The 25,277-nt window shown below is 40.3% G+C and overlaps 1 protein-coding gene across 1 annotated transcript in view; it reads left to right on the top strand.

Annotated features, from left to right (window-relative positions):
• Positions 1–229: 229 nt before the first annotated feature.
• Positions 230–25,277, top strand: part of LOC104943230 (rap guanine nucleotide exchange factor 6) — a 73,240-nt gene continuing 48,192 nt past the window's right edge. The window contains 3 exon segments of the mRNA XM_010768573.1: positions 230–1,205; positions 18,131–18,262; positions 23,786–23,966. Of these exon segments, the coding sequence (XP_010766875.1) occupies positions 1,152–1,205; positions 18,131–18,262; positions 23,786–23,966 (367 nt within the window). The 5' untranslated portion in view covers positions 230–1,151.

The raw sequence follows: 25,277 nt of genomic DNA, 5'->3' as shown, positions 1-25,277 counted from the left end.
TTCCTCTCTATCTCTGTCTTTCCTGTTCTCTGTCCATTTCGTCCACATCTGCTCAGCACCCAATCCATCTAATGCAGTTTCCCTCGGCTTGATCTCGCGTCATTCACGCCGCCTCCCCTCCCCACCGTTTCCCTCTCTCGCTCGCTCGCTCGCTCGCTGCACAGGTGATGTCATTCTTTTTCAGCTGGATTCTCCTCCCTTCTCCCTCCTCCCTCCCTCACACTCTCTCCTCCGTTTCTCCCCATTAGCAGCTGGCTCTCCACAGCGCAGCATCCTATCCACTGTAGCTTCTCTCCGAGGGCGGGAGAGAAGAGGAAGAATGCCGGTGTGAGGTGTGAGCGCTAACCAGGGAAGAGAGCTGGGTTAAGGGGAGTGGGATCACTGGGCCCTGCCATGGAGCTGCACCACTGGGCACGCACATGCACCGGAGCCCTGTAGAGATAAAAGAGTTGCAAAGAGACAGAGAGAGGAGTTTGACAGACGCTGAGTGAGGAGAAGAGGACAGCTGCAGGCAAAGGATCCAGATTTTATTTTGGAGGTGAGAGGAGACTGTTTGGAGGACTTTAAGCCAGGCAAGAGGACTTATCCCAGGGGGCTGCAGATGCACAGACAAGCCCCTCTTTTTACCCTGCACTGGCTCATCTATTAAGGAGAGGAACATCTGCTTCTCTAGAGGACATTGAAGAAATTACTTCATGAGTTTCTACCTTTAACTTTCAAAAGAAAAATCTACTGAATTTGGATTTTAGGTTGGCTTTATCTTGGACCACGCGGCTCTGGAATCAGTTTTGAATATTCTGCATATTTAAAAATGTTAGGAGTTTTTTAAGGAACATTTTAAGCTTCTTTGTTGCAGATCCTCCAAATGCGTACGTAGTGGAGACAGAGCTTGACATATAAATGGATCTGTCTTGAGTTGAAGTCTTCCTCTACAGCGATATCTGTCCAGCCAATATTCTACCTTTTACTGCCAATTCAGCACGGAGGGCTTTTTAAATCAGAGAAAGGAGAAAACACCCTTTGGACAATTGTCTTCTTGCAGCAGGGACACAGTCTCTTGCCCCCCTCTTTTATTTCTTTTTTCTTTTTTTCTTCATCTCTTGGTGAACGAGGGGAAACTTCCCCTCGCTGGCACCCTCCCTCCTGTGGAAATGGCTTTCCTGGTCCGTTGCTATGCCAACTGCTTGCAGCCGTGGTCCTCCAAAGTAAGCGATGTCGTAATCCCTTTTCTGGCCAGAGCCTCTAGTTTAGGGTGTGTGTGTGTGTGTGTGTGTGTGTGTGTGTGTGTGTGTGTGTGTGTGTGTGTGTGTGTGTGTGTGTGTGTGTGTGTGTGTGTGTGTGTGTGTGTGTGTGTGTGTGTGTGTGTGTGTGTGTGTGTGCTACTGAAAAAGAGAGATAGGGTGGGGATGAAAGAAGAGAAGCCTGATTTAACATGCATATGATGAACATAATTATGTATGTTTGAAAAAACACTTTCATGCCTTGCTTCTTCCTCTAATTTGAATTTAAACAGTTTTTTACCCTGAAAATACTGATATGTGCAAAATCTGGTACTGTGCCAAAGCCCTTCATTTTAAGGAGGGATAGTTTTGAAAATGACAAATATCTGCTGCACAGTACAGATAATAAATGAGTCCAATGAGCTCAAGGAGATATGCTTTGAACAATTTTTTAATTATGTTAGTGAAAAAGGAACTATATGTCATGCTTTCTCGTGTTTTTGCATTCAACCGTCAACACAGTGTGGACACTTAAGTACGTACATATTTTTTACAATATTTTATTAAACCTTGCACCACTACTCCAAAGGGTTTTCCAAAAATAAACTGTGAAACCCCCTGTGGCTGAAGAGTGTATTTAAAAAAAATATTCCATTTGTTTGACAGTATATTATTTCAAGGAGAGCAAAGATTACTGATAAGGTTATAAATAACATTGTGCTATTTACAGCTTAAAAACAGTAACACAAGTTTATTGAATTCATCAAATTAGTAATTTGAACTAAACAATGATTTAGAATAATGCTATTATTAATAATCCTCAACACATATCATTGTAAAATATTTTGTCACTTTCTGAGGCCATCAAATCCCCATTCACTACTGGTGTAACCATGGCGACTAAATACTAATTATTATACACGTCTTTATTTGTTCCTTTTATCTGTCAGCATGTAATCCGTCTGACCTGTCTCTTCTGTGTGTTGGCTCCCAGCAGTAGACTGGTAATGATGTATATAATTAACAGTCTGATGTCCCATTTTAAGTCGCTCAGAATAATCCGCCAGTGTTAACCTAGCCTCTGGCGAGCTTCTCCATGATGCAAGGAAAGAAGCTGTAGTGCGTGAAATGTGATGTTGTGTCTTTTATATGGATTCATATTTTTCTTGTGTCTTTTAATATCCAAACAAACATGCCTCTGCTGAACGGCTCAATGGCTGTCCTAGCTGACTGACTGTTGGATTGATCTCTATCTGTTGGTCCTTTAGCGAACTCCCGTCTGGGTGCTGAAAGCCTTAGAGATGTTTGTCTGTTGTGTGTGTGTGTGTGTGTGTGTGTGTGTGTGTGTGTGTGTGTGTGTGTGTGTGTGTGTGTGTGTGTGTGTGTGTGTGTGTGTGTGTGTGTGTGTGTGTGCGCGCGCGCGTGCGTGCGTGCGTGCGTGCGTGCGTGCGTGCGCACATGCTTCCAGTAGGATAAGTAATAATTAGGTCCCTGGAGATGAAAGGGATACAGTAAGAAGATGTTCATTCTAAGATAGCCCATTAGATCTGTACCACACTCAGACAGACCTTTATTGCTGTTAATCTCTTGTGTTATCCATATAAGGCATAGATTTTTCAATTAATAGATTTTTACAAAGTTTTACGGAACAGGACATTTTAAGTTTGGCAAATAAAAAGTGGCAATAGCTACAGATGGTATTTTTTCTTAATAAATTACTTTACGGATTCATGGATAATCAAAACAGCTGCTATTAATCATTCAAACTCTGCTTGTGAAACGACATAATGATTGATGATAGATAAGAGCGTAGTGTTAGTAATTAGGCATTAACTAAGTTTTCATTTTCTTTTCACTTGACCGGTTGTATATGTATGTTATTACTGTCCCACCTTTTTGCAAGTTAATTCATCCTCAGTGTAGAGCCACCGAGGATTTCATCTAGCTTGCCCCGTTTGAAGTCTATAGTTAATTGGTCGGCGTCTGTGATGAGCCCACCTTTTGAAAAGGTTAATTAAGTTTACCATTTCCTCCCATTAGAGAGCGTGTGCTCTGTCTGGAGGTGCAGTAGCAATCAAAACACTGTAGTGTGTTTTTGTAGGGAAGAGAAGCAAAGTGTAAGACAAAGTGTCATGGCAGTGTGCAAAGGGATTTCAACGTTCTGAAAAGGTTTAGAGAATTTGTTCTGGGATCTCAAGAAGGGCGGGATGAGGACAAGAAGAAAGAAAGCCATTAGCCAGTGGCGTGATTTCGAATCATAGGGAGTAGAAATACAGAAAAATTGTAAAAAGTAGAAAAACGATACAGAACAATACATCAATGATTCATCAATGAATGAATTGTTTCATTTTACAAAAATGGTTTTCACAATGCGATAATTGACTTCTTATTCAGAATGGTAGCCAATTATTTTTCTCTCAAAGTCTTTTGGTTGGCTGCCTTGAATTGATTGTGTTCACCAATTTATATTAATATGACTGTGCTGCTATTTGAATCTCCATTTTATGGGCAGTTTTGCATTTACATTTCCCAACAATCAGAGGCATTAATGGAATCTTCTTTTGACACCTAAAATAGTCGACTTAATAGGAAATCTAAGAGTTTAGAGGACAACAAAGTACACCGAAGGCCGTTGATTCATTCGGTCGTTCAGTTTTACATCTCTACAGGGAATCTGCTGCTGCCAACAGTCTTTTTTACGACCTTTTCTACTGCCTTATTTACTACAGACTTGGAGCATAACCCTCTGAGCTGAACTGCTATGGAAAGCAAACCATTTATTTTGCCGTGCAGGCACTTTTGTTGGTTACGACCGTATGGCTAAACTGCAGCTCTTTATCAAATTGCATGTACTCTCTCGCTCTAATGTCTCAGGTCAGATGATAGTTATTGAAATATTGACTGAGTGTACGGCATCAGATGACACACGGCAGCAACATGTAGGCCAGTAGAGCTGCTCTGTGGGTGAAGCTCTGAGCAGGTTATGAGGCCTAGATTTATATGCATCTCCAATAAATAACACAGGAAGGTGTTTTTAGGCGGGAATATTCTCAGGGGCTGTTTTTAAGGCTTTGAACATCTTTTATTGTTTTATTGTGTTGCGTTTATTGGAGAACCGTCCCTTTAAATCACGTCCTGCTCATCCCGGTGGAACAACCTCAGTCTGCTGAACTCTCTGACCCTCCCTGCTTCCTACATGGGACCAGTTTTGCCAGCCTCCTCCATATTTTCCTCACGTTTTCATTCTTTATTTCTGGCCCTCTTTCCTACTGTTATAGTCAAAGACTTCCTGCTGTCCTCCTTTCCCCCCTTTCCTTCCTTTCTCATCTGTATTTGGTAAGGTACTCTTCTTTCCTCTCCTACGTGCTCATCTCTCCCTCTCTTTCCCCATCTATTATTTAAGCATCAATAATGGGGCCTGTTGTTGTTGTTGTTGTTGCCAGCCTGATGCTGCTGCTGTTGTTGCCCTGCTGAGTTGTATCCTCACTCATATGCTGCTTCCTGTCTTATGAATCACACCGCCTCCTTTTAAAACCATCTGTATCCTCACATGTCCTACTTTTGCTATTTGAATGTCCACCAGTGCATTACAGATCAACCTTCCACAGCCTTGACTTTAGCTTTCACTTATTTCTCTGTAGCTTCTCTGTTTTATGGATGAACTTGAACTTATATCTTAAAGTCCGGTTAAAGTTTGCTACTTTGCACAATGGTGGCACAAAATGACAATGTAACTGATTTTGAGCTCATTCATTTGCCCTTTATTTTATTTCGCCATACTTCAAACTGCGTCTGAGATACAGAGTAAGAAGTGAAATTGAAAATTGAAAACAAATGATGGACTTAATTTAAGAAAGAAAAAAGTGAATATCTATTGATTGCTTCAAAGAAACTGCAGGTTGCTGGTTTTCTTGCTTATCTTGGTTTCTCAGTTAAACAATTGTTTTCTGTGCTTTATCATCATCTTAACTTTCATATATGGTATTTACATCAGTCATTGCTAACTAGATACGATTTTTCTTGTAAAACAAAACAAAACAGGAAGTGTTTTGTTTTCCTAAAAGTACAGATTGTGCTCAACACAAGCGCATATCTCAGACAGAAAATAGTTCTAAATGTCCCCTCGATGTGACTTCCCTGGCAGAGAGCAACAGGTCCAGACTCAGGTTGACCCAGGCGGCTGCCTTTGCTTCCCTCAGCAATCAATGGGCCTTCCTGCACACTGGCATAATCAGTTTGTGTGGACTCCGTGCTGCATTGAATAGTAATGGGGTTATAAAGGCGTTGGTAGAGGAGCGCTACAGTGGAATGATGGATTTGATGCCAAGGCAGGAAGGGCAAGGCAGGTCAGACAGATGGACAGGTAGACCGACAAAGCGCCTGGCATAACTTAACAAGCCTTAACCCATAGCATCCACGCAAATACCACAACGCATCTAATAATAACAAGAGAAAAACAAATTAATCATACATATTAATATAATTGTATTAATCTATTTTTTTTAATGTTTTTATGTTTTATGTCTTGTCCTTGTATGTTTCTTTGTAAAGCGACCTTGAGGTTATGAAAGGCGCTATATAAATTCAAGTTATTATTATTATTAACATGGAGCCAGTTCATTTAACGGTTGGTTACGTAATTTCATAGGGTGAAATGTGGTTTTGAATAAGGAAAGATATTAGAAAGTAAACTTTTCTGATCCTCTCTTGAGTGTTGTAGGACTTATGTCTAATGTTATATGTGATTCAAGCTAGCTGACCATTCATCATCGGATCAGATAGGATAGATAGCCACATTAAACTGCTGAACCTCATATTGAGTGAAGTAAGGAGATTAATTATTCGTCAGTACAGTCTATTGACCCTTTTTTCTCAGCGCAGTGGCTTCATGCCCAGACAGCTCTACGAGTGTGATTAGGAACCGAGCACTTCGAGGTTTAGCTCTTTTTCTCAAGAAGGTTACATGTTCGGATGTCAATATGAGGGATAAAGTAACACCTCGGCTAATTACTAAACTGTTTTCAATTCAAAGATGAAATTAAGAGCCAGTGGGAAAACCCTGAACGAGACTAGGTCCAGGTTTAGTTTTAAGAAGTCCATTCATTTTAATCAGGTACAATATTGTCAATAAAATATCAGAAATATGTTTTTTTTGTTTTGCAATCAAGGTTTTGATACGTTTTGATAGCATCCAGGTGTTTCACATACGCAATTGCAAAAAAGAAACCGTCAAAATCTACAGCCTTTAAATGTTGTTTTCTAAAGTTGAGAAACATATTTTACTTGCAATACTTAAGTTAAACAACAACTGGAATGTGTGCCAGATATGCTGTATAAGATATTAAACAGAAAGAACCAAGAAATCTCTCATTTTTGAATGAAAAATGACTTAATTCATTAAATGACAATCAAAATAGCTTGACTAAATGAGTAATCGAAAAGTGCTGCAGCTATAGTTTTCAGTCTGAAATGTGGTTGATTAAAAAATGTTGCTGTCAACAGGTTAGAGAACTCAGTCAGAGAAGCCATAGATCATAAAATGCCCTTTATACTCTAATGTTCTGCATCATCAGATCGGCGGATAGAAACTGCAGGCACCATTGAACCCATATTAGATAGTTGCACCGTTGCTCCCCTGGTACCTGAAAATGTCGACAGAACCTTTTTGTGCACTAAGAGGATGACCTTTGCCAGGTGATATAATGCCACAGCCTCTTAACATTGGCCTTGGCAGATTTACTCTGACCTCCAGCCCGCAGACCAGCTGATTGACGGACAGACAGAAATCACACTGGGTGTCAAGGTAATTTGGCCTTTGAGTTCAGAGAGTAAGGGGGAGGGATGGCGTCCACATCAGAGCATGAGGACATAGAGTAAATGAGCGAGAGACAAAGACCAAAAACAAAGAGAGAGAGAGAGAGAATCAGAGCGAGGAACAAAAATTGAGAGAGAGGGCTTTTAGCATGCCGAGGGAGGGCTAGGATATCAGATGCACAGGAAGTAGGGGTGATAAAGATCGATATGGGTTGCATTAGGCTGGGCCATGCCCACCTCACATCCCATAAGTTATACATTACTATTCAATCCTTAAATACAAAAACATGCATTGTTTACTTCTGCGTTGTGCATCTCTTGTGTAAACAGCAACAATTTCAAAACTAGTTACGGTGCAGACAAACAACATTTCTCATGTCAGTGCCAATTGGATTGCTTCACTAGTCACAGTGGTATACAAATGTAGTGTTTTATCTTAAATTAGTGTCCATTAGCTATGATAAGCTGATATTGTAGAGAGAAATCATGCCCTATATCATTTACATGCACAAGCTGGTCAACATTACTGGGCTAAATAGGCTGAAAGTGCACTGTAAAATGCAATCTTGCCTTTGTGCGCACAAACACATACATGTACATCAACCCATGCATTTGACCCATGATCTTGCTGGCATCTCACTCTCATGTGCAGTCTAACACCCACAAATCCATACAAACACATGCATAAACACACAGGCCTACATATTGGCACTCTGATGTGCTCATAACATAATTTCCACATGCATATAATGCATGTCCACAAACACATAAATTACTCCCCCTCACTTTATGCACGCAGGCTCCACCTACTATGGCTCTGTCAGGTATTAGCTACTACCCCCACCATTAGACACACACACACACACACACACACACACACACACACACACACACACACACACACACACACACACACACACATCCACATCCAAGTGCTGATATTTCAACCCACACTCAGTCCCAACCCCCCCAATTGCACTTGCTCCCATTATCTCACTGATATTGATCCACATCCCCTCCTCTGCTGCCTGCACCACCAGAGAGCCTTTACTGGATATTTTTCAAGGGCATTTATAAATACAAGATGGGATGGATGGCGATTGCTCTGTGGGTGTTTGTGAATTTGTGAGAAAGAGAGAGGAAAACAAAGAAAAAGAGAATGTGGGGGAAACAGATAATGTGTGGAAGGAAATCAAAGGTTTAACACATTTTTATACAAATGCACAACTTTAGACTGACACACACTGAGACATCTTGGCAGCAGCATGGAACACTCACAGCAAAAGCAACCAAATGATTATCAATCCAGACCATAAAGGAAAGGATTGTTTTGTTCAGTCCAGCCTAATATCTAGCTTTGACTTACATGTATTGTCCAGAATAGCTTTATACATGAAAAATGGGCTGATAATGTTGGATTTCAGGAAGAAAAGTTAATTTCCTGTCTGATACTGAATGTTTTTTGAGCTGAGGTGAGTGGGCCAACATAGTGGAGCAGCATCCAACATCAACAAAAACGGGTGGGGCTGCCCAGACAATCCGGCCTCTGGGTTAACCTGTGTGTGTGTGTGTGTGTGTGTGTGTGTGTGTGTGTGTGTGTGTGGCGTAGTGTGGGTTGGGCCGCTTGGCAGGAAGCATCTGTTAACAGAGGGGGAGCCAGGAGGTACCAAGGTGTGTGTATCGGTGCACATGCGTGTGTGTGTAGTGGTGTCAGTATGAAAGCCAAGTGTTTAGCCTTCCCTCCTGTATCCGGCAGACCTGGCCTTGGCCCACCTTCCTCAGGGGGCCCAGACAGAGACGCCATGCAGCTTCCTGTAACACACACATACATAAACACACTCATGGAACAAAACAAGTAAAAAGTTGATCGCGTACAGGGACCAGGTTTAATGTTTTACTTACATTAAATAATAAACACATTTTGACCAGCATTTCATCGCAACATGTTTTATTAAAACTAGAGACATTCATCACTAGGTCTGTAGATGTGTGATGTTGGTGAAAGGGGGAGAAATTAGGTGAAAGGGCTGAAATAATGTAAAATAATTCCCTTTTTTTTATTGGGGGATAACATGGGACAAGTTTGCCATGCACACAAGGCAATGACCATCAGACAATTTACTTTTAGAAGAACAAATATTGACTATATCTTAATTTCCAGTGCTGTTTGTCATGACAATGTCCTCACACAAGTATAGGAGGGCAGAGGGGCTGTGACAGGTTAGATATTATATTCAGATACATCTAACACGTGCTACCCGCTGCCACACACTCACACTCTCTTCAGATGCCAACTGGAAGGAATTTCCACTAAAGCCTGCTTGTAATACCTCCAGAGAAGAATACTTGACTCTGCAGGGGGCTGCCACATGATAATTACCTTATTTTCTGTGTAAGCCACCAAAAAACAGAATGAATAGTAAAAACTGTGTGGGATGAATGAGCATGCGGCCAATTTCAAGCCATTACTCACTACTCAAATCCAGACGATTGTAGTGTGTGCTGATGAAGGTAGGGTATCTTTATTTATTGAGAAATTGAGAACTTTGCCGATCCAGTTCTATACAAATCTGTGTTGGATTTATTATATATTTGTATATATATATGACTTCACTTCAAACTCATGTTGCACAAGCGTGAGGTAAAGGTACACTTGGAGTTTTATACCAGGACAAACAAAGTATTACTTGCAGCAAAAAGTGTTTGACTTTACTTGGTGAACAGTTTTTATTGTCTCAGCTTCATTCATGACTTCAAGATTAGCAAAAATTCTGTCAAATCTGCCACCCTTTTCAAAATATTCACAGTTGTTTCCAATTCCATTGAAATATTTAAGTTTCAACACAGTCATTATTCAGCAAAGTGGACTTTCTCAAATGCACGCATACAAGCACAGTCCATTAATCACTGTGTTATTAGTGTCATAGTGGTAAAACGATAAATAGTCTATAATGTGCGAATGGTTCATTACAAATTAAACAAATGGTGTGTGTGTTTACAAGCGGTGCACACACACGTTGTCTTTTTGTATTTACTTTCATATCTATTTACCCTTCTTGTCTTTACTCTTCTCCCTGTCTCGTTTCTCTGCATCTCTGCTCGTCATCGCTCTCAGAGAACTGGGGCAGAAGTCACAGGCCACCAGGCCCAGGCAGCGATGGTGACAGACAGTCAGCAACCTGTCCGTCACAATACTGGCACGGCACAGTGCTGGAGCTGCCAACTAATGGCTGTTTATCAACTATAAAAGCTTGCCAGCCCAATGTCTACTACAGGCTAAAACTCGCCATCCAATCATTGTTGAACCTTGTACCTCACAATCCAGTGCCTGCCAAATATCAATAAGTGTGAGAAAGATTTCTAGGTAATGTGCTTTGTCGAATCCCTTTTATGTTGGCAGCATTTTTGTAATTTCATGCTGCCATACCCTTCCAAAACATTGTTGAGCATAATGTTGATAAAAAGGTGTGAAAAAATATGTTTTTGGGGAACAAAAATGGAAGACTAAATTCAATGAAGTACACTAAACAATGTGTCTAAAATCAGTTTGTAATATAAAAGGATTTCTAATCAAATTAACCTTGTGTTTCCTCAAGAAACTAGTAAAACTATTCTCAATGCTTTATCAGGTTTATATTCTTGTTGAAAGCAGTGTTTAGTCTCCTAATCTATATTTGCCGACTTGTAAAAACACAGAAGTAACCCAAGCATTTTCATTTCCGTCAGGGTATTAACAGCATGTTTTTACAGAAGTAGAGTTGGCTGGTGTGTGTGTGTGTGTGTGTGTGTGTGTGTGTGTGTGTGTGTGTGTGTGTGTGTGTGTGTGTGTGTCTCAGCAGTGCCAATATCATCACCTCGCTAGTCTGATGAGGCTACATGCAGTCATTTCACTCCACATCTCTCTCTCTCTCTTGGATTTTGTCTTAATGTACATTATTTAATTTCATATTATGTTATTGTACATATCATAGTCTATTTACATGTATATAGACTTTTTGCAATATTTTGAATTGTTTAATTGTATTATATATGTTGCATTGTCAGAGGAGCTCCGGTCAGAAGAAAGTCATTGCCATTTCTACACTGTGAATTTGTAATCTTGAGTATGGGGGCTGAAATGGGGGGTTTGAGCTAGGGAGCAAGTATAGAAAGCCTCATCAAAAAATATACAGGAAAGGATGAAAACAGAGAAGGTGACATAAAGTAAAACTGGAGGAGCGATAGGGATATTGGAGAGCTGAGGCTGTAATGAGAGTGTGAACTATTGTTCATGGAGATCGACTGCAGACGGAGTTAATAACTAAGGCACTCAAAGTGAAGAGATGAGGTCAGTGGGAAAGAGACAATGCAAAGCGAGCAGAGAAATGAGAAAACAGATTCAGACATGAAGTTAAGTGATACATCAACGGAAGCAAAACCGGTCTGTGCTCTGTCTGTGGTTTTCTGTCTGCTGTATCAACCTGCTCTGAGAGATAACTCAACACATGGTGAAAGACGTTACGAGGGAAGACATTCACTAACAGACTGGGTTTCCTGTTTAATGTGTAATTATACTATAAATGCAGTTGAAAGCAGTTTTATGGAATTTATTTCGATTTAACACGTTTATTTTTAAAGTGTTATCATTAAAAACCTCCCGATGTCTTAATCACGATGATAATTTGATGATTATAGCCCTTTGAGTGCTTGCAAAGACTGCAAAAGCACCTAATGAAAGCAGCCCATTAACCATTCAATTGGTAATAATGATCTAAAACATAGGAGTTATTCTAATGTTTCAACATTTACGAGTAACTATTGGTATGACTGGACAGCTACATATTTTAAATGTATTGCTGGCAAAGACAAACAGCTACAGTTTCAGCTAAAGCCCTGGAATAATCAGCAGTTTTATTACCAGAATCAAGTAGAACTATAATAATATTCACTGGGATCGTTTAACATGCTCATTATTTGGATACCATTTCTGAGGGATGGTTGTGTTGCTTGGCTTTCCACTTTAGTGATGTCAATGCAGTTTGTCACTGCTGACATCTACAGGCCGGCCGTGCTCATGTCAGATACCCCACCGGTGACCTGCCTACCCATTACCCAGCCTGCACTGTGTTTGCTCAGCTGTAGGGTTATGAATAGTGAAGCCTAGTGAGGTCTTTAACGGGACTTCATTGGTATTTTGCTAAACAGCCTGTGATCATCATCAGTCAGGAAAAATGAGCTGGCAACTTGCCCTTTTAGGATATTCTCTTCAGGAGGTGATTCATTATATGAACTTTGGCCAGTGATAGTCCTTATTTGTCTTTCTTTAGCACCATGATAATCTCCTATAGTTTGGTTTATAAGATGCTTGGGTGTTACAAGAGTGAATTATGATTGGTGTGTTTTTGGTTCAAACAGGGCAGTTAAATGGTGCTTTAAATTGATCTTTGATGCAGGAGCTCTCTGGTTTCGGTATCTCTCTGGATTAGTTAACACAGGGCCACTTATTTCTGTCATACTTATCATTGTAATTCAGTAATACCCTAGCTCATACTATGATTTGTCAATGCAGAACCTTCACATATGTTTCCTTTACAACACTTCAACAGCCCTGTCACAGACACTAAACAATACTTCCTTCTATATGATACTGTCATATTGTTTTCTCTTACCAAATACAACTATACTGTCTTTGAATATTCATAGAGCTTTGTTTGTGTCATTGTTTGTTGATCTCCTTTAATTATCACCTCATCAGGATTCATCAGCCTCATCACACTTTCTTGAATTACTTAGCCAAGTCATTTGTCGTCTTTATTGTTCTTCTTAATGTGTTATGTTCGATCTTTCTTCAGTTTCTTTTTGTGATATCTGTATGTATGGACATCTCCGTCAGGCTCCATCTATTTTGATAATTCATCGTACTTATCCACCTCTCTTTGTTTCTGTAATTGTCTAGGCATTTGTCTGTGTAGATGTCTCTGTTTCTCTGATTAGCAGTGGTTTAGTAAAGTCTCAGGTGTATACACCACCATTAAGTCATTAGATGGTACCTCTGCATCCTAATGAAGCCAGGGCTTTAACAATCTTGGGTCCGAAAACCATTAACTGATAATTAATGTAAAACTTAATTCAAGGTGAAGAAGCAGCCCTGTTTGATAATGTGTTTTAATATTGTGGCCCCATGTGGGACTCTTAACCAACCATTTCTACAATGTAATGCTTAGAGACGAGGCTTTATCCATTATTGTATTCAACGTTTCCCAAAACCTTTCCCAAAACATCTCTCTGGTATTGAGCTACAATGTAGCAAAGATTAGCCAACACTAAAATGCCTTTGGGAAACCCAGGCTCTTGTCTGTGTAGCCCAATGGCCTGTCTGAGCTTTATAGCCCATTTCATCACTGAGGAAATGGGGGGAATAGAGCACTCAGGCCCACGGCTAGTTAATCTCATTATTCAAATTGGATGAAATAAATGAAACACTGTTAGGTTTTTTGTAGAAGAAGAGAAAAGAAGATACCTCCCTAATACGTTTAACTGCTCTGTTTTGCTTTCAGGGTTTTGAGTTAATCTACAGAAAAACAAATGTCATACATTACCCAAAAAGGAGACTCTTTGTATGCACTTTTCACCATTATTGATATAGGTGGAGGGACGGATCCTATTTAAGTGGTTGGTCTATGAACTAAAGGACATTGTGTTAACTTGTTGGTTTAAGACGAAATATTCAAATCACACAAATTAGTGATCGTAATTAATTTTGTCTTTTAGTAAGACTACACTATTTTCCGATATATATATATATATATACCCTCATTTCAATATTAACCACAAGTCTTTATAACGTTTAAATTGATGTTTTATGATTACAGAATAAAAAAACAGATCTCAAAACACGTCATTGACAACGGTACATAACTAAATATTGGACAAACCCTTCCAGTGGTTTACTTTGGTAACATTAGCCATTTATTTATATATAAGCCACCGAGCGTAAAGGTAAAAACGAGATGTTCTTCTGGCAGCTCGAGGCTTTGTCTTCGCGTATTGTCCACCTCTTCGGCTGCTGCATCCTTTTTGATTGTAATCCTCCTCATTCCTATTATCATAGAGTTCATATCTCTGTAGTAGATTGGCTTTGTGAGAGCTCTGTCTGTTTGAATGCGACAAAACATTTACTGCTGCTTGATCCCGCCGTGATTGTGCCCTTTCGTTGACATGATAGAATTGTACAGCTGAAGGAACATTTATATTTAATCTTCTAACTCTCATCCTTAATGCATGAGGAGAATGGGAGACCCCACTAAACCCCCACGCCACTATGCAACCCCCCTCCCCCCCACCACTCAGCCTGCTGGGAGAGGGATGAGGAGGATTAGAGCAGGATTAAGTCTGTGGTGTGAATGGGAGTCGTGAGACCACCACAATTATTCACTGCTCCTATCACCCCCTCAAGCATCTTCCTTATTCCATCCTTTCCCCTCTCTTATAAAACCTGTCCTTGCCCTATTTCATTCCCTGAAACCTCTAAAAACACACTTTTAAGGAACATAATTCCCCATTTTTAATCTTATCCCTAAGTCTCTTTCCTCTTACTTATTTAGAAAATGAAATCCAAACAAGCATGAGTGAACCAAAGAATGGGGAAAAAAAGTTTTAAAATCCATCCGTAATGCGGCCTGAGAGAACAGGAAACCCTTCTCTCCCTGGCGATTTGAACTCATCTCCATTCTGTCTCTCTTTGCTTCGTCTCCAGGCGCCAAATGTTGCACGAGCTCGGTGCTCTTTCCATTAGTCTGCTGTCGTATCTGAATGAAGCCATTAGGAACATTAACTTAAAAGTCACCACCTGTCTGAATGACAAAAAGCCGATACTTCATCAGCTACATGGAGCCAATGATGTTATAGTTTATATATATGCTTGAACTTGGCTTGAGTGTAGTTGCCAATATGTCAAAGTTACCATGGTGGCTTGAATACCCTCAACCTCGTCGGTCAGCAAATATATGTTTCAGTGACACATAGCCAAAATGTCACATCTGAATCCCCAATGATTCCTATGATGTTAAAGGTAGGGTATGTAAGTTTGAGAAACCGGCTCGAGATACACTTTCCATGGAATGCTCTTAACATCCCGGTAGCAATGAATATCTGAAGTGCTTTGACAAAAAATCCATTCAAAAATGTCATCTGTGGAAGCCTTAGTACTGTAAAAAGCAAGACCAATCATCTGAGCCGTCCCGGCTAAAATAACTGGATGGCCTACCTGCCTGTCAGCCTTCCATCTGTGCACAAATTTATCTCGTGCCCTCATTGGTCATGTTCGTGTGTGTTGGAGGAGGGGCTCTATAAGGAAGTAGCAGATTTTCTCCGGTCGTGTATTTTCAAATTCTAGCGATCTCGAGCCGGTTTCTCAAAAGAAGGAAAAAAAAAGGAGAAGGAGGCCTGGTAGTTCAATCATATGCCATGTTTTTATTCTTTCAGTACACTCTTTTTCCTGAGCGCTGATCGACTCTGCAGTTTGACACATTTATTTCTGTCTCTCTTTATGTGGAATCAAGTGAATATTTTCAATGGCTGCAGGGTAGGAGCTTCATCATCGCTGATCCATCACGCAGAAATCAATATGTGTTTACCTGTGGAGAAATTAGCAATCACTCTATGTCCCCCCCCCCCTCTCATTTTGTTCTCTGTCTCTTCTAATTCACACACAAACACAACAAATCAGTAGTGAACAGTGTTGGTCAACAGCAAGCATTAGAGACAAGTGGAGGGAATTCTACTTGTGTATATGTGTGACTTAGTCAATAATAGTCTGGGATAAGGTGTTGCCTGCAGTTTAATAAGTGAAACACACAATTCATTACGCTGCGGTACCTAATGGGAAATGGATTTCACTTAAATACTTAGTCAAACCAAAACTAATCCCAGAGATCTGCGAGTCAGTATCTGTACATAAGTGTTGCAGTGGAACAATTAGGAATTAGAATAGTTTTGTTCAAGTATCTTTTTAAATCACTATTATCTTTGAGTGTGTGAGTTGGGAAGAGAAACACAGGGGGACTAAAAATGTATTAGTATTGAAGTTGTATACATTAATATTGTGGTGGATAAAGACAGTAGCAGATGCATTAATGTTTAAAGTGTATTCATGTTAAATTTACTGTTGATTTACGGTGAAGCATTTTCTGATTTTGTATGTAGGTGAGTGAATGTTTAGTGCCCTCTCAGATACTGAACAAAGTCATATATTTGTTCTTATACATAAATACAAATGAATCCGCAAAGAATGAATTAGTACCCATCTTATTAATGCTGATTTCCTACGATGGCTTACAAAACAGAATGTGTCGTACATTTTGATGCCAGTCATTCGCTGAAAAATACAAATGTCTTGTTCAGGAAAGGAGACAGAAATGGCCACATATTACAATGTGTTGGCTCAGACTGTAGGAATAAGGTATAGCAGAAGAAAAATACTTGGAACGCCTTGCTGTTTATTTCTTGAGAATGGACACTGGAAATAATGGTTGACTATGTGATAAATGGTGATTTTATTTGTTCCTGGGGTCCACACATAATATAAAAAAAAAAATCCAAAAGATCAATCAATTTAAAATGATTGAAAAAGCTTGTGTGAAGAAAATCCAGTGTACAATAATTCATTACGTTGAATGCTCCCCAATATGGCACACATTAAGAACAAGCCACTGGACTTCTTAAGCTCCGCCCCTCGGTACAGTGTTTCCCTGTGGGTTTGAGGAACAGGGGAGTGGGGGGGTTAAGTGCTCATGGGGTCGTACAGTACAACAGGCCTATTAGAAGAGAGTACTGAGGGGGCAGCACCCCCAGACTCCACGTCTTTAATATTGCATGTTGGCACTGCGGTTCCTGGCATTCTCAGCTAGCCGCCATGGTTCAGTTTGGCTTGGTGTGGATGTGATATTGTCGCCGTGAGTGTTCATGTGTGTTTTTGGATGGCGAGCGCTGTCTGAGGTGGCGATGGAGGAGGTGTGCTGTAGGTTCGCCCGGTGTCGTAGGAGGACATCTTCTCTCACTCTGACACTGCCCCGATGCAAACTGGTAAGACTTAAAAAAATAGGGGTTTGCCTTTATTCTAAGGGGAACAACAGAAGTACATTGGTTGACCTTGTATGAGAGATAAAACCTGCCTTGCTTTGTGGTCAATCCAATTTGTAACTGTTGTAAGTTGGTCTCTTAATAATGTTTGCATCTTTATCTATTGTTTATTGGTAGACCAGTTGGTTTTCACAGCTCTGCTTATTGTGTAACCTCTGAAACCTTAATGTTGATACATTTGGTAGTAATACCTTGACTTCACTTTTGTTGGTCCTGCTGTACAACTTATATAAGTGTGTCTCTTATGGTGACCGACATTGAGTATGTGTCCAGCTTTGCAGGGCTTCTGACAATGTGGTCATTTCATGTGCATCTGTTACTGTTAGTCTACCACAAGGGTAGTCTCTGATTTAGTCAGGCTAACGCTAGTTTTCTTTGTGGCTTCATAGGAGGAATTTCTGTTTTGTGTTACATTTTGTCTAAGAGTTGTCCTGTGCTGTGTATCTTGGGAATAAGTAGGTGTCAAAATGGCAATGGAATTGTATTTTCGTGCTTTGCATCTGGCTCTAAATGAGTTTGAGTAAACTTGTAATATCTATTTGATGGTGTGTTCCGTGTGCACATATAACATGTAAGCTATTTGCATGAAACAAGGCTTGTCCTGACATCCTAATAAGTCAGCCACAGCCAGGATTTACTGCTCAGTGGTTTTGATAAGGTCACTACAAACATATAACACCAGTGTCAAACCTCCAACCTTCCTCTTTCCATCAGAAATGAAATATATCATGCTGTAATTCACAGCCATCTGAAGCCTCTTCACCTTCATCCTCTTCATGTTAATTATATTGGAGTATAACACATCAAACACTGCCATACCAGCATTGGCTTTCAAGCTAATGAAACACCTGTCTGTGTGTTTGTGAGAGTGTGTGTATTTGTGCTTGTTCCGATATACAGTATGTTGTTTATGTTGACTCTACTAACTTTCTCTTCTCTTTTCTTGTTTCTCTACCACTTCCTGTCTGTCTGAACAGCTTCCTGCGGACCTCAATAAGATGCACCTAACAGACCACGCCCATCAGCAGGTGATGCACATGGCCCCCAGCCAATCAGGATGCAGCATTGCCAGCGACTCGGGGAGCAGCAGCCTCTCAGATATTTACCAGGTGGGTCCTTTATTGCTCATTTTAAAAGATAGTCTCTTCTTTGAACTGACTTTCTCTTTAAGACTGCAGTCACAACTGACAACTTTTCTGCAACATTGTATGTACAGTTTTGTTTTGTTGGAACAATGTGCCAACCAACCTTAAAATCATGACATATCGACATTGTTAAGTAACAGTTCAATTCAATCTCATGTTTTGTAAGTTTACCATCAAAGTTTGGACCTTTTACATTTAACTTTGCCAAAGTCTTTTACCCCTGTGTAACATATTTTAAGTTTATTGTATAAGAAAATCAACATCAGTATAATCAATCCAATTGTCCCAGTATCAAGTATTTTGAATATCCTGTTGCTTAACTGTCCAGTATTTTTTTTTATATAAGAAAGCTTTTGATACATTTCAAATAATGTTTTCCTTCCCTGCTGCCATTAGGCGCTTTCAGACCCGAGTACTTTTCCCAGTATAGTTCAGATATAGTTCAGAAAATGTGCGTTCACACCAAAAAGATCCGGAACTAAAATTAGTTCATGAGAACCTTTGCACCCCCTTTTCAGTCCCTGCTAGAGAGCAGGTACTTTCATTTCTGAACTTTCATTTTCATTTCTGATTGGCTGCGGCGGATTGCAAACCACGCCCCGTAAAACTCTCAAAAAGTTTTGTGAAGCCGCAATTTTATTTGCTCGCATTAGCATTATTAGCATTAGCCTTAGCCCAGCGCACCAACGGAGAGAGAATAACTTATGGCAACACAAAAAAAACATGGGAGCGGTGGAGTGATGAGGAGGTGTCTTCGTTCTGAAGATTTACTCGGTTTGTTTGATTGCCTGATACGCCGTGAAGTCAGTCCCCAACTACTGAAGCCAGTCCCCAACTCCGGGGACTTCGGGTGGCAGTATACGCCGTGAAGTTGTTTGCGGCCTGCCAGTAAACCCAAAGCAGAAGAAGAAGAAGTGACTTCTGCGGCTTCATTTGGCTAATCCTCCCTCAGGGACTTATTCCTGTGTGAACGCGATCTGCTCTTTAGTTCATCAGATGAACTGAGTTCTCATGAACTAAGTACGGGAAAGTACTTGGTGTGAAAGCGCCTCTTATCACTTATTTGGCACAAACCATTAATAAACCCTTCCACCACAGCACTGCCAAAACACCTGGTCTGTGGTGAAGATGGTTGATTCTCAGTTCATGTGCACCTGTAGCATATCCGTCATTCCTCTACCCTCCCTCCCTGTAATCCTCTGTATCTCACTAATTATCGCACATCAGTTCTGCATCCCGGTGTTACTCTGTACTTCCTGCTGCGGATGAAAGGTCACATACAGGAAATGAACCTAACCTTTTCCGATCTGTCTATAGCTGGCTGCAGATATAGGAGCTGTAACATTGTCAGTGTAGCTGGGTTTATAACAGGTTGTCCTGTGGGTAGCTTCCACAGGTTGTTTCTAGCATATAGTAGCAGGTAAATTGAAAGAGTTTGACATCTAGTGTACAACACTAGTGCAAATTATGTTGGACTTAACTTCAAAATACGTTTTTTCTAAATGTGAATGTCAGTAATCCTATTTACTCCAATTCCTGTCAGATTTTGTCATTTCACATTGTCCTCTTAAAGTAAATTAATTCATTTAAAATAGGTTTTCTTAGCGTTGTGTCTACGACCCTTTTGCTTCTTACTGGTGTTTGCTTTTAATGTCAGCACACTAGCCAGCTTATAACATGGTTGCGTTTTTCAATTATCCAGCTTAAGTGTTAAATGTACAAAAGTATTATTGACAGAGTACGAGCTCTTCATATTTTTGCCCTCCTCTTGTATTAGCCTCACCTTTACGTGACATTTCGGAACATTCAATAGCTCAGTGTGCTTTTGAATTGAATGTCTTTCTCGAGTGTAGGGTATTTAAATGGCCGTGAACCAATAATCCATAAAAGGGTACATGACGAGGCTGACATCTCATCATTTTAATCCCTCAAACCTCCTAATCTCCTCTTTTTACACAGAAAGTCGTAACAAATCCAATAACCTTTTAATATTACACTTCAGTCCTGACAGTGGGTACTCCAGTTGTTTATGTTTCTTTCTTAAATGTTTGTTTATGCATGTGTGGGTTAGGAGGGGTTCCCCTTTTGACACCAGCTTGTTAGCATTGTAGGCTTTCATCAGGGGAACTGGTGAAGTCCATTAGCTACAAACTAATGAGCTGTTTACAAGTTAATGAGCTGCTATGATCAATGAGTGCCGCTGGCCACACAACTAATGAGCACGTTTGTTTCAGTTAGGGTCCTTTACAATGCTAATATCCTTATTAGAAAATATAGGTTTAATTTTGCTCAAATACACTATAAACATTACAATTAAGAAGTACATACAAACTATAATAAAAAAGTAGAACAAAGGAGTTTTTCTCCAAGGTATAGGAAGGCGTACAAATAAGAGAGCTACAGTTTTGCTGCTTTCTTCGAAAATATTGAAAGTTTACCATCATCCGTGTGTGGTGGAGGATTGTCTCTCTGTCTCTCTGACTCACAGTTTCGACCTGGCCGTGCTCTCTCTCACCCTCTGTGTGTGTCCAGTAAAACAACGACACAGATCTTTCTCCTGCTTTCCCAGGGATGACTTTCTCCTATGCAGCAGTGTTCAGTCAGCAATGATACGTTTGTTGCAGCAGCAATTTGCATACATTTCCATATTGTCCTGGAAAGAGAAACACCTTAAAAATATATTAGGGATGAGCCCAAACATGTTTTCTTTGATTTTACCTGTGAAAAACCTTGGTGGAAATATTTGTATAAATAAAGACAACCCCAGTTTGATTGACGGGGAGAACATCCTCAAATAAGCCTCAACATCTCCATGGTGGTGCAGTTAAGTAGGAAAATGGTCTATGAATAACTGGTGACCTTGAAGTACCAGGGCAAGGAGCTGATGAATAATAGAAAGTGTTAGTGTCCGATTTTTCACATGATCTCTCAATGGAAAAGAGACTAAAATGACATAATTCAGATATTCTAACCTCCTTTTCTGCCACAACCTGTCCTCCTTCCTCCGCCTGTTAGTGAGCGTTCGCAGATTGATGTAAGTTAGTTCGGCCTTGGTTAGACGTTTAACACAGAGACCTGATCTCTTCACCCTGAGATTAGATATTTATCACACGGATCTGATCCCATCAGCTTGTCACTGACCTGTTTCTGTGTTTGTTTACATCTGTCTTAAAGTGCTTACCCTCCAGTCTGCTCTGGTTCTCAGCTGTCAGGACTGTTTTTGTCATGGCTTCCTTTTCTATTATCTCCCTTACCTTAGGCTGACTCACAGTTGTTCACTTTACTCCAACTCCATACTTTTCAACTCCATCTGCTTCTTCCTGTTCTCACTGCCCATACTTCTGCGCTTTCCCCTCATCTCTCCAGACAGTCACCTGTATTTCTCCTATTATTCTCTATTCCTCCCACATGACACTATCCTTTTCTCTGTTTTTCCTCTCCTTTCTGCCACTTTCTGGTTGTCTGCCACAGCACTGTAGAATGTAGGGTTTCTCGGGCAGCTCTGATGTCCCTCGACTCTAGGAACTGTCCTCCTTGCTCAAACTCAGTCTGAGACCGGGGGAATTGGACTGAAAGGGCACATCCTGCATTCTGAATGAACCGGTCTCCCAAAAGCCCTGAGAGATATGTCAGCAGCAGAGGGCGAGATGTTATTGTCTCAGGGATATCACCACAGCACACAGGATTTTGACCACTTCTATAACTGCCTCTATTTGACAATATGGAGTTATGTCAGGTACTATAAAAAACTACTGCTGCACTTTTAGCCTCTAGGACTCAATAAATCAGTGGTGATGGAAAAGTGAAAAGTATAGATTTTCTCTTGGGGACAACTTGTAGGACAAACTGTTGTTGATATATTTGGTTTAAGTGACTCATTTTTATTATTTTTTTTACCCCTAAGTGTAATTTACATTTGAGCTGCTTTTGTTTCTGAAGGTCCAATTAATGAAATCCTTACATTTACATTCACTTTTAATATGTAAGTCATTTAAAATTGGTGACAAGGTAAAGAAAACCAGGATTCACATTTTGTTTTTGACAGGAAAGTATTTGTCCTGCTTGTCTGTTCTTATATTTCAAAAATATTAGGCTGAAAGGAATGCACCTGGGGCAGAATTTAGTAGCTGGTGTGTTTTGTAAATGTCCTCGAAATAGCTGTCTATGAAAACAAGAGTGAACCTGCGCCTGAACTCGGGATGGCTTGTTAGCTTAATTTCCCTGCCTCCAGTGAATCCTATAAAACCCATTGGCAAGATACCAATTCTCAAAAGAAAGCCAAGAGCTGGATCGTGTTGTAGGTTTGGGAGTTCATCCGGTAGTGTGTAGGACAGCAAGTTCACTTGTTCATTATATCGTGATTCCACTCTACTGAATCAATGACTTCAAAATGCATACAAGTACATTTTCCCTGGTCAAATTAAACTTTTAGACGTACTCTCTTTTCTTCCCTGTAAAAGGTTTATGGACATTGTTAAACACACAAAAATAAATCTTAACCAAGGCATGAAGACTGCAACGCTTGTTGCCCAGTTATAAGCAAATTGAATACAATAAATAAGAAAAATAATTGATTTTAAGCAAAGACTGGAACCAATTAGGCTCTATTATCCTAGAATACTGTATTTGCTTTCAGGCCTACCTGATAGAGCCAACAGATGGCCTGCAGCGCTGCCAGCACCACTGGGGAGCTCCGCCTTCCACCTCTAGGTCAATGGTTCAATCCCCAGCCGACCTGAAAGCCCCAATGCCCCTTTAGAGCCGTACCCTGCCAACCATCTGTCTGCAGTACACACTGGAAACAGGGTTACATATGAATTATTACAGCTTGATTTAAATATTTGGCTGTTTGGGAATTGGTGTCAGGATTTTAGCCCAGGGTCACAGGTACAGCTGCTCAAGGTTATTCCTCAGGTGTTGTTTTTCCCCCCACAAATAATCATTACAAAACAAAGGGGAGATGTAATCAAGATTCAAGGTATTTTGCTAATCAAGGTTATTTGATAGCTTATTAATATACAAATTTCACTCAACTTAATGGCAAAGGACACATACTATGTTTATTCTATAAATGACACCCTAATTTCAAACTAAAACTATAAAAGAAAATGTAAAAAATATATCTTTGAACTTAAATATGTGTCCCTTTCATTCCAATAATTAAATAATACTAATGCATTTTGTGTGCCAATTTCTTATTCGTTGTGGAATGGTCCTTATTCAGCCACAACCTAATTTAAGTGTGGTTTTAATACATTCTCCATCATGTTAGACTATTGTCGTGTTGGAATACCACAGTGCAGAATTAAACTGGTGCACATCAACATCTGGGAGTTGAATTGGTACACATTACTTATCCAATACTAGTTCCTACGTCTAGCTCTGATTATACCTTCATCTTAAATGAAGCGCCCACAGACTGCTTCCTCCTGTCCTTGTCCTGTTACCAACCACTGTGCTGCTTTCTCCACCATCTTTGTTCTGCAGGCCACAGAGAGCGAGCTGGGAGATGTGGACCTGTCTGGACTTCCAGAGGCTGCAGTGGACAGCGAGGAAGAGGAGGAGGAAGATGAGGACCTGGAGAGAGTGTCAGACACTCTTGTAGGCCGAGACTTGGTCCGAGAGTGTTTGGAAAAAGAGCCAGCAGACCGAAACGATGACGACATTGGTGAGTCTGACTAGCTATTCTGCTTGTTTGGTCCTCATATTAACCTTCAATGTTCTATTGAATTTCAAAGCAGCTTTTAAAGGGTATTCATCTTTCTCGCCTCCAATCCACCGTTGAATAGCGCACTTCAAATCTCATTGAAATGAGGCACTCATACAGAATATGCCTGCATGTCTCTTGAAACACTTACAGGACTGTCAGTTACTATTTTTAGACATTGTACTTAACATAGAGTCCTCACATACATCATCTATCATTCAATAAGCAAAGAGGAGATACACAACTCCCCTCTTTCACAAAAGCAGCCCTCACAGTGGTCTCTAAACACAGGTGCCCTTCCACTGTGTGTTTTAAAGCAGGCAATCAGAGAGACGACCTCATTAGCGGCATTCAGCAGGGGGTCCTGTGGGAGAAGGTGACCACATGAGAGAGATGAGAGGAGTTGTTAAGGCCCGGCCTGCTGAGTGCATGCTGGGAGGCTGGCCTTCTCGTGGCCCTCATCTTTCACTCATTCAGATATAAGAACTTGAGAATTTGAGGGAAATCAGTAAATTAATTATTAATACATTTTTCTTCCTAAATAAAGTTGACTTAAGTTACGGAGTCATTTGCCATAAGTTTGCCTCTCAGGATAATACTTTATACCTTTATGATTTAGGGGTCACCTTTCCAATCTGAGAAATAGCAAGATGGTTAAAAGTCCTTTGCCTTATTAATGAATGTATAACTGCATCCGAGCTGGCCTCTAAAAGGTATTGAATTAAAACAATGTTCGAAGGAAAATTCTGTCTTTGTTAAATAAACACATGAAAAATAATCAGGGGTGGCATGAGGACATAGCCAGCCAAAAAAGACTGCAAAGAAGTACGTCATCGATCCTGAATACTGTCATTAAATATTCATCTTATTATTATTACATTCCATTACTGACTGATTAATACCACTCTGCTGGTGGATCTATATTCAAAGCCTTTAGTCAGAATGTGAGACTTTAATCTGCGTAGCTCACCAGATTGTTGGTTTCCACAGGATAGTTTCCAACCATAATATTCAATATGTACTAAATGTAATATAATCTTTAATTTTGCTCACATTTTTAAACATACAACCATCTGGCACTTCAAACTGTTTCAAAACATTCAGAATGACCTCAATTAGTCTGACCCAGGTTTTTGGAAGAGCAAAGTAAAGAAGAAAAAGAGAGTAAATGAACGAGGCGATAACAGCAGGGGGAATAAAGGAAGCTGCTCAGCCAGGATCACAGTGTGCAGGATGGAGCTGGGTCACTATGTTCTCACACACAGTGGAGGG

This window comes from Notothenia coriiceps, unplaced genomic scaffold (assembly GCF_000735185.1).
Source record: "Notothenia coriiceps isolate Sejong01 unplaced genomic scaffold, NC01 NC01_scaffold00005788, whole genome shotgun sequence".
Taxonomy (NCBI): domain Eukaryota; kingdom Metazoa; phylum Chordata; class Actinopteri; order Perciformes; family Nototheniidae; genus Notothenia; species Notothenia coriiceps.
Note: the sequence above shows the minus strand (reverse complement) of the source record. Positions and strands in the feature narration are given on the sequence as shown.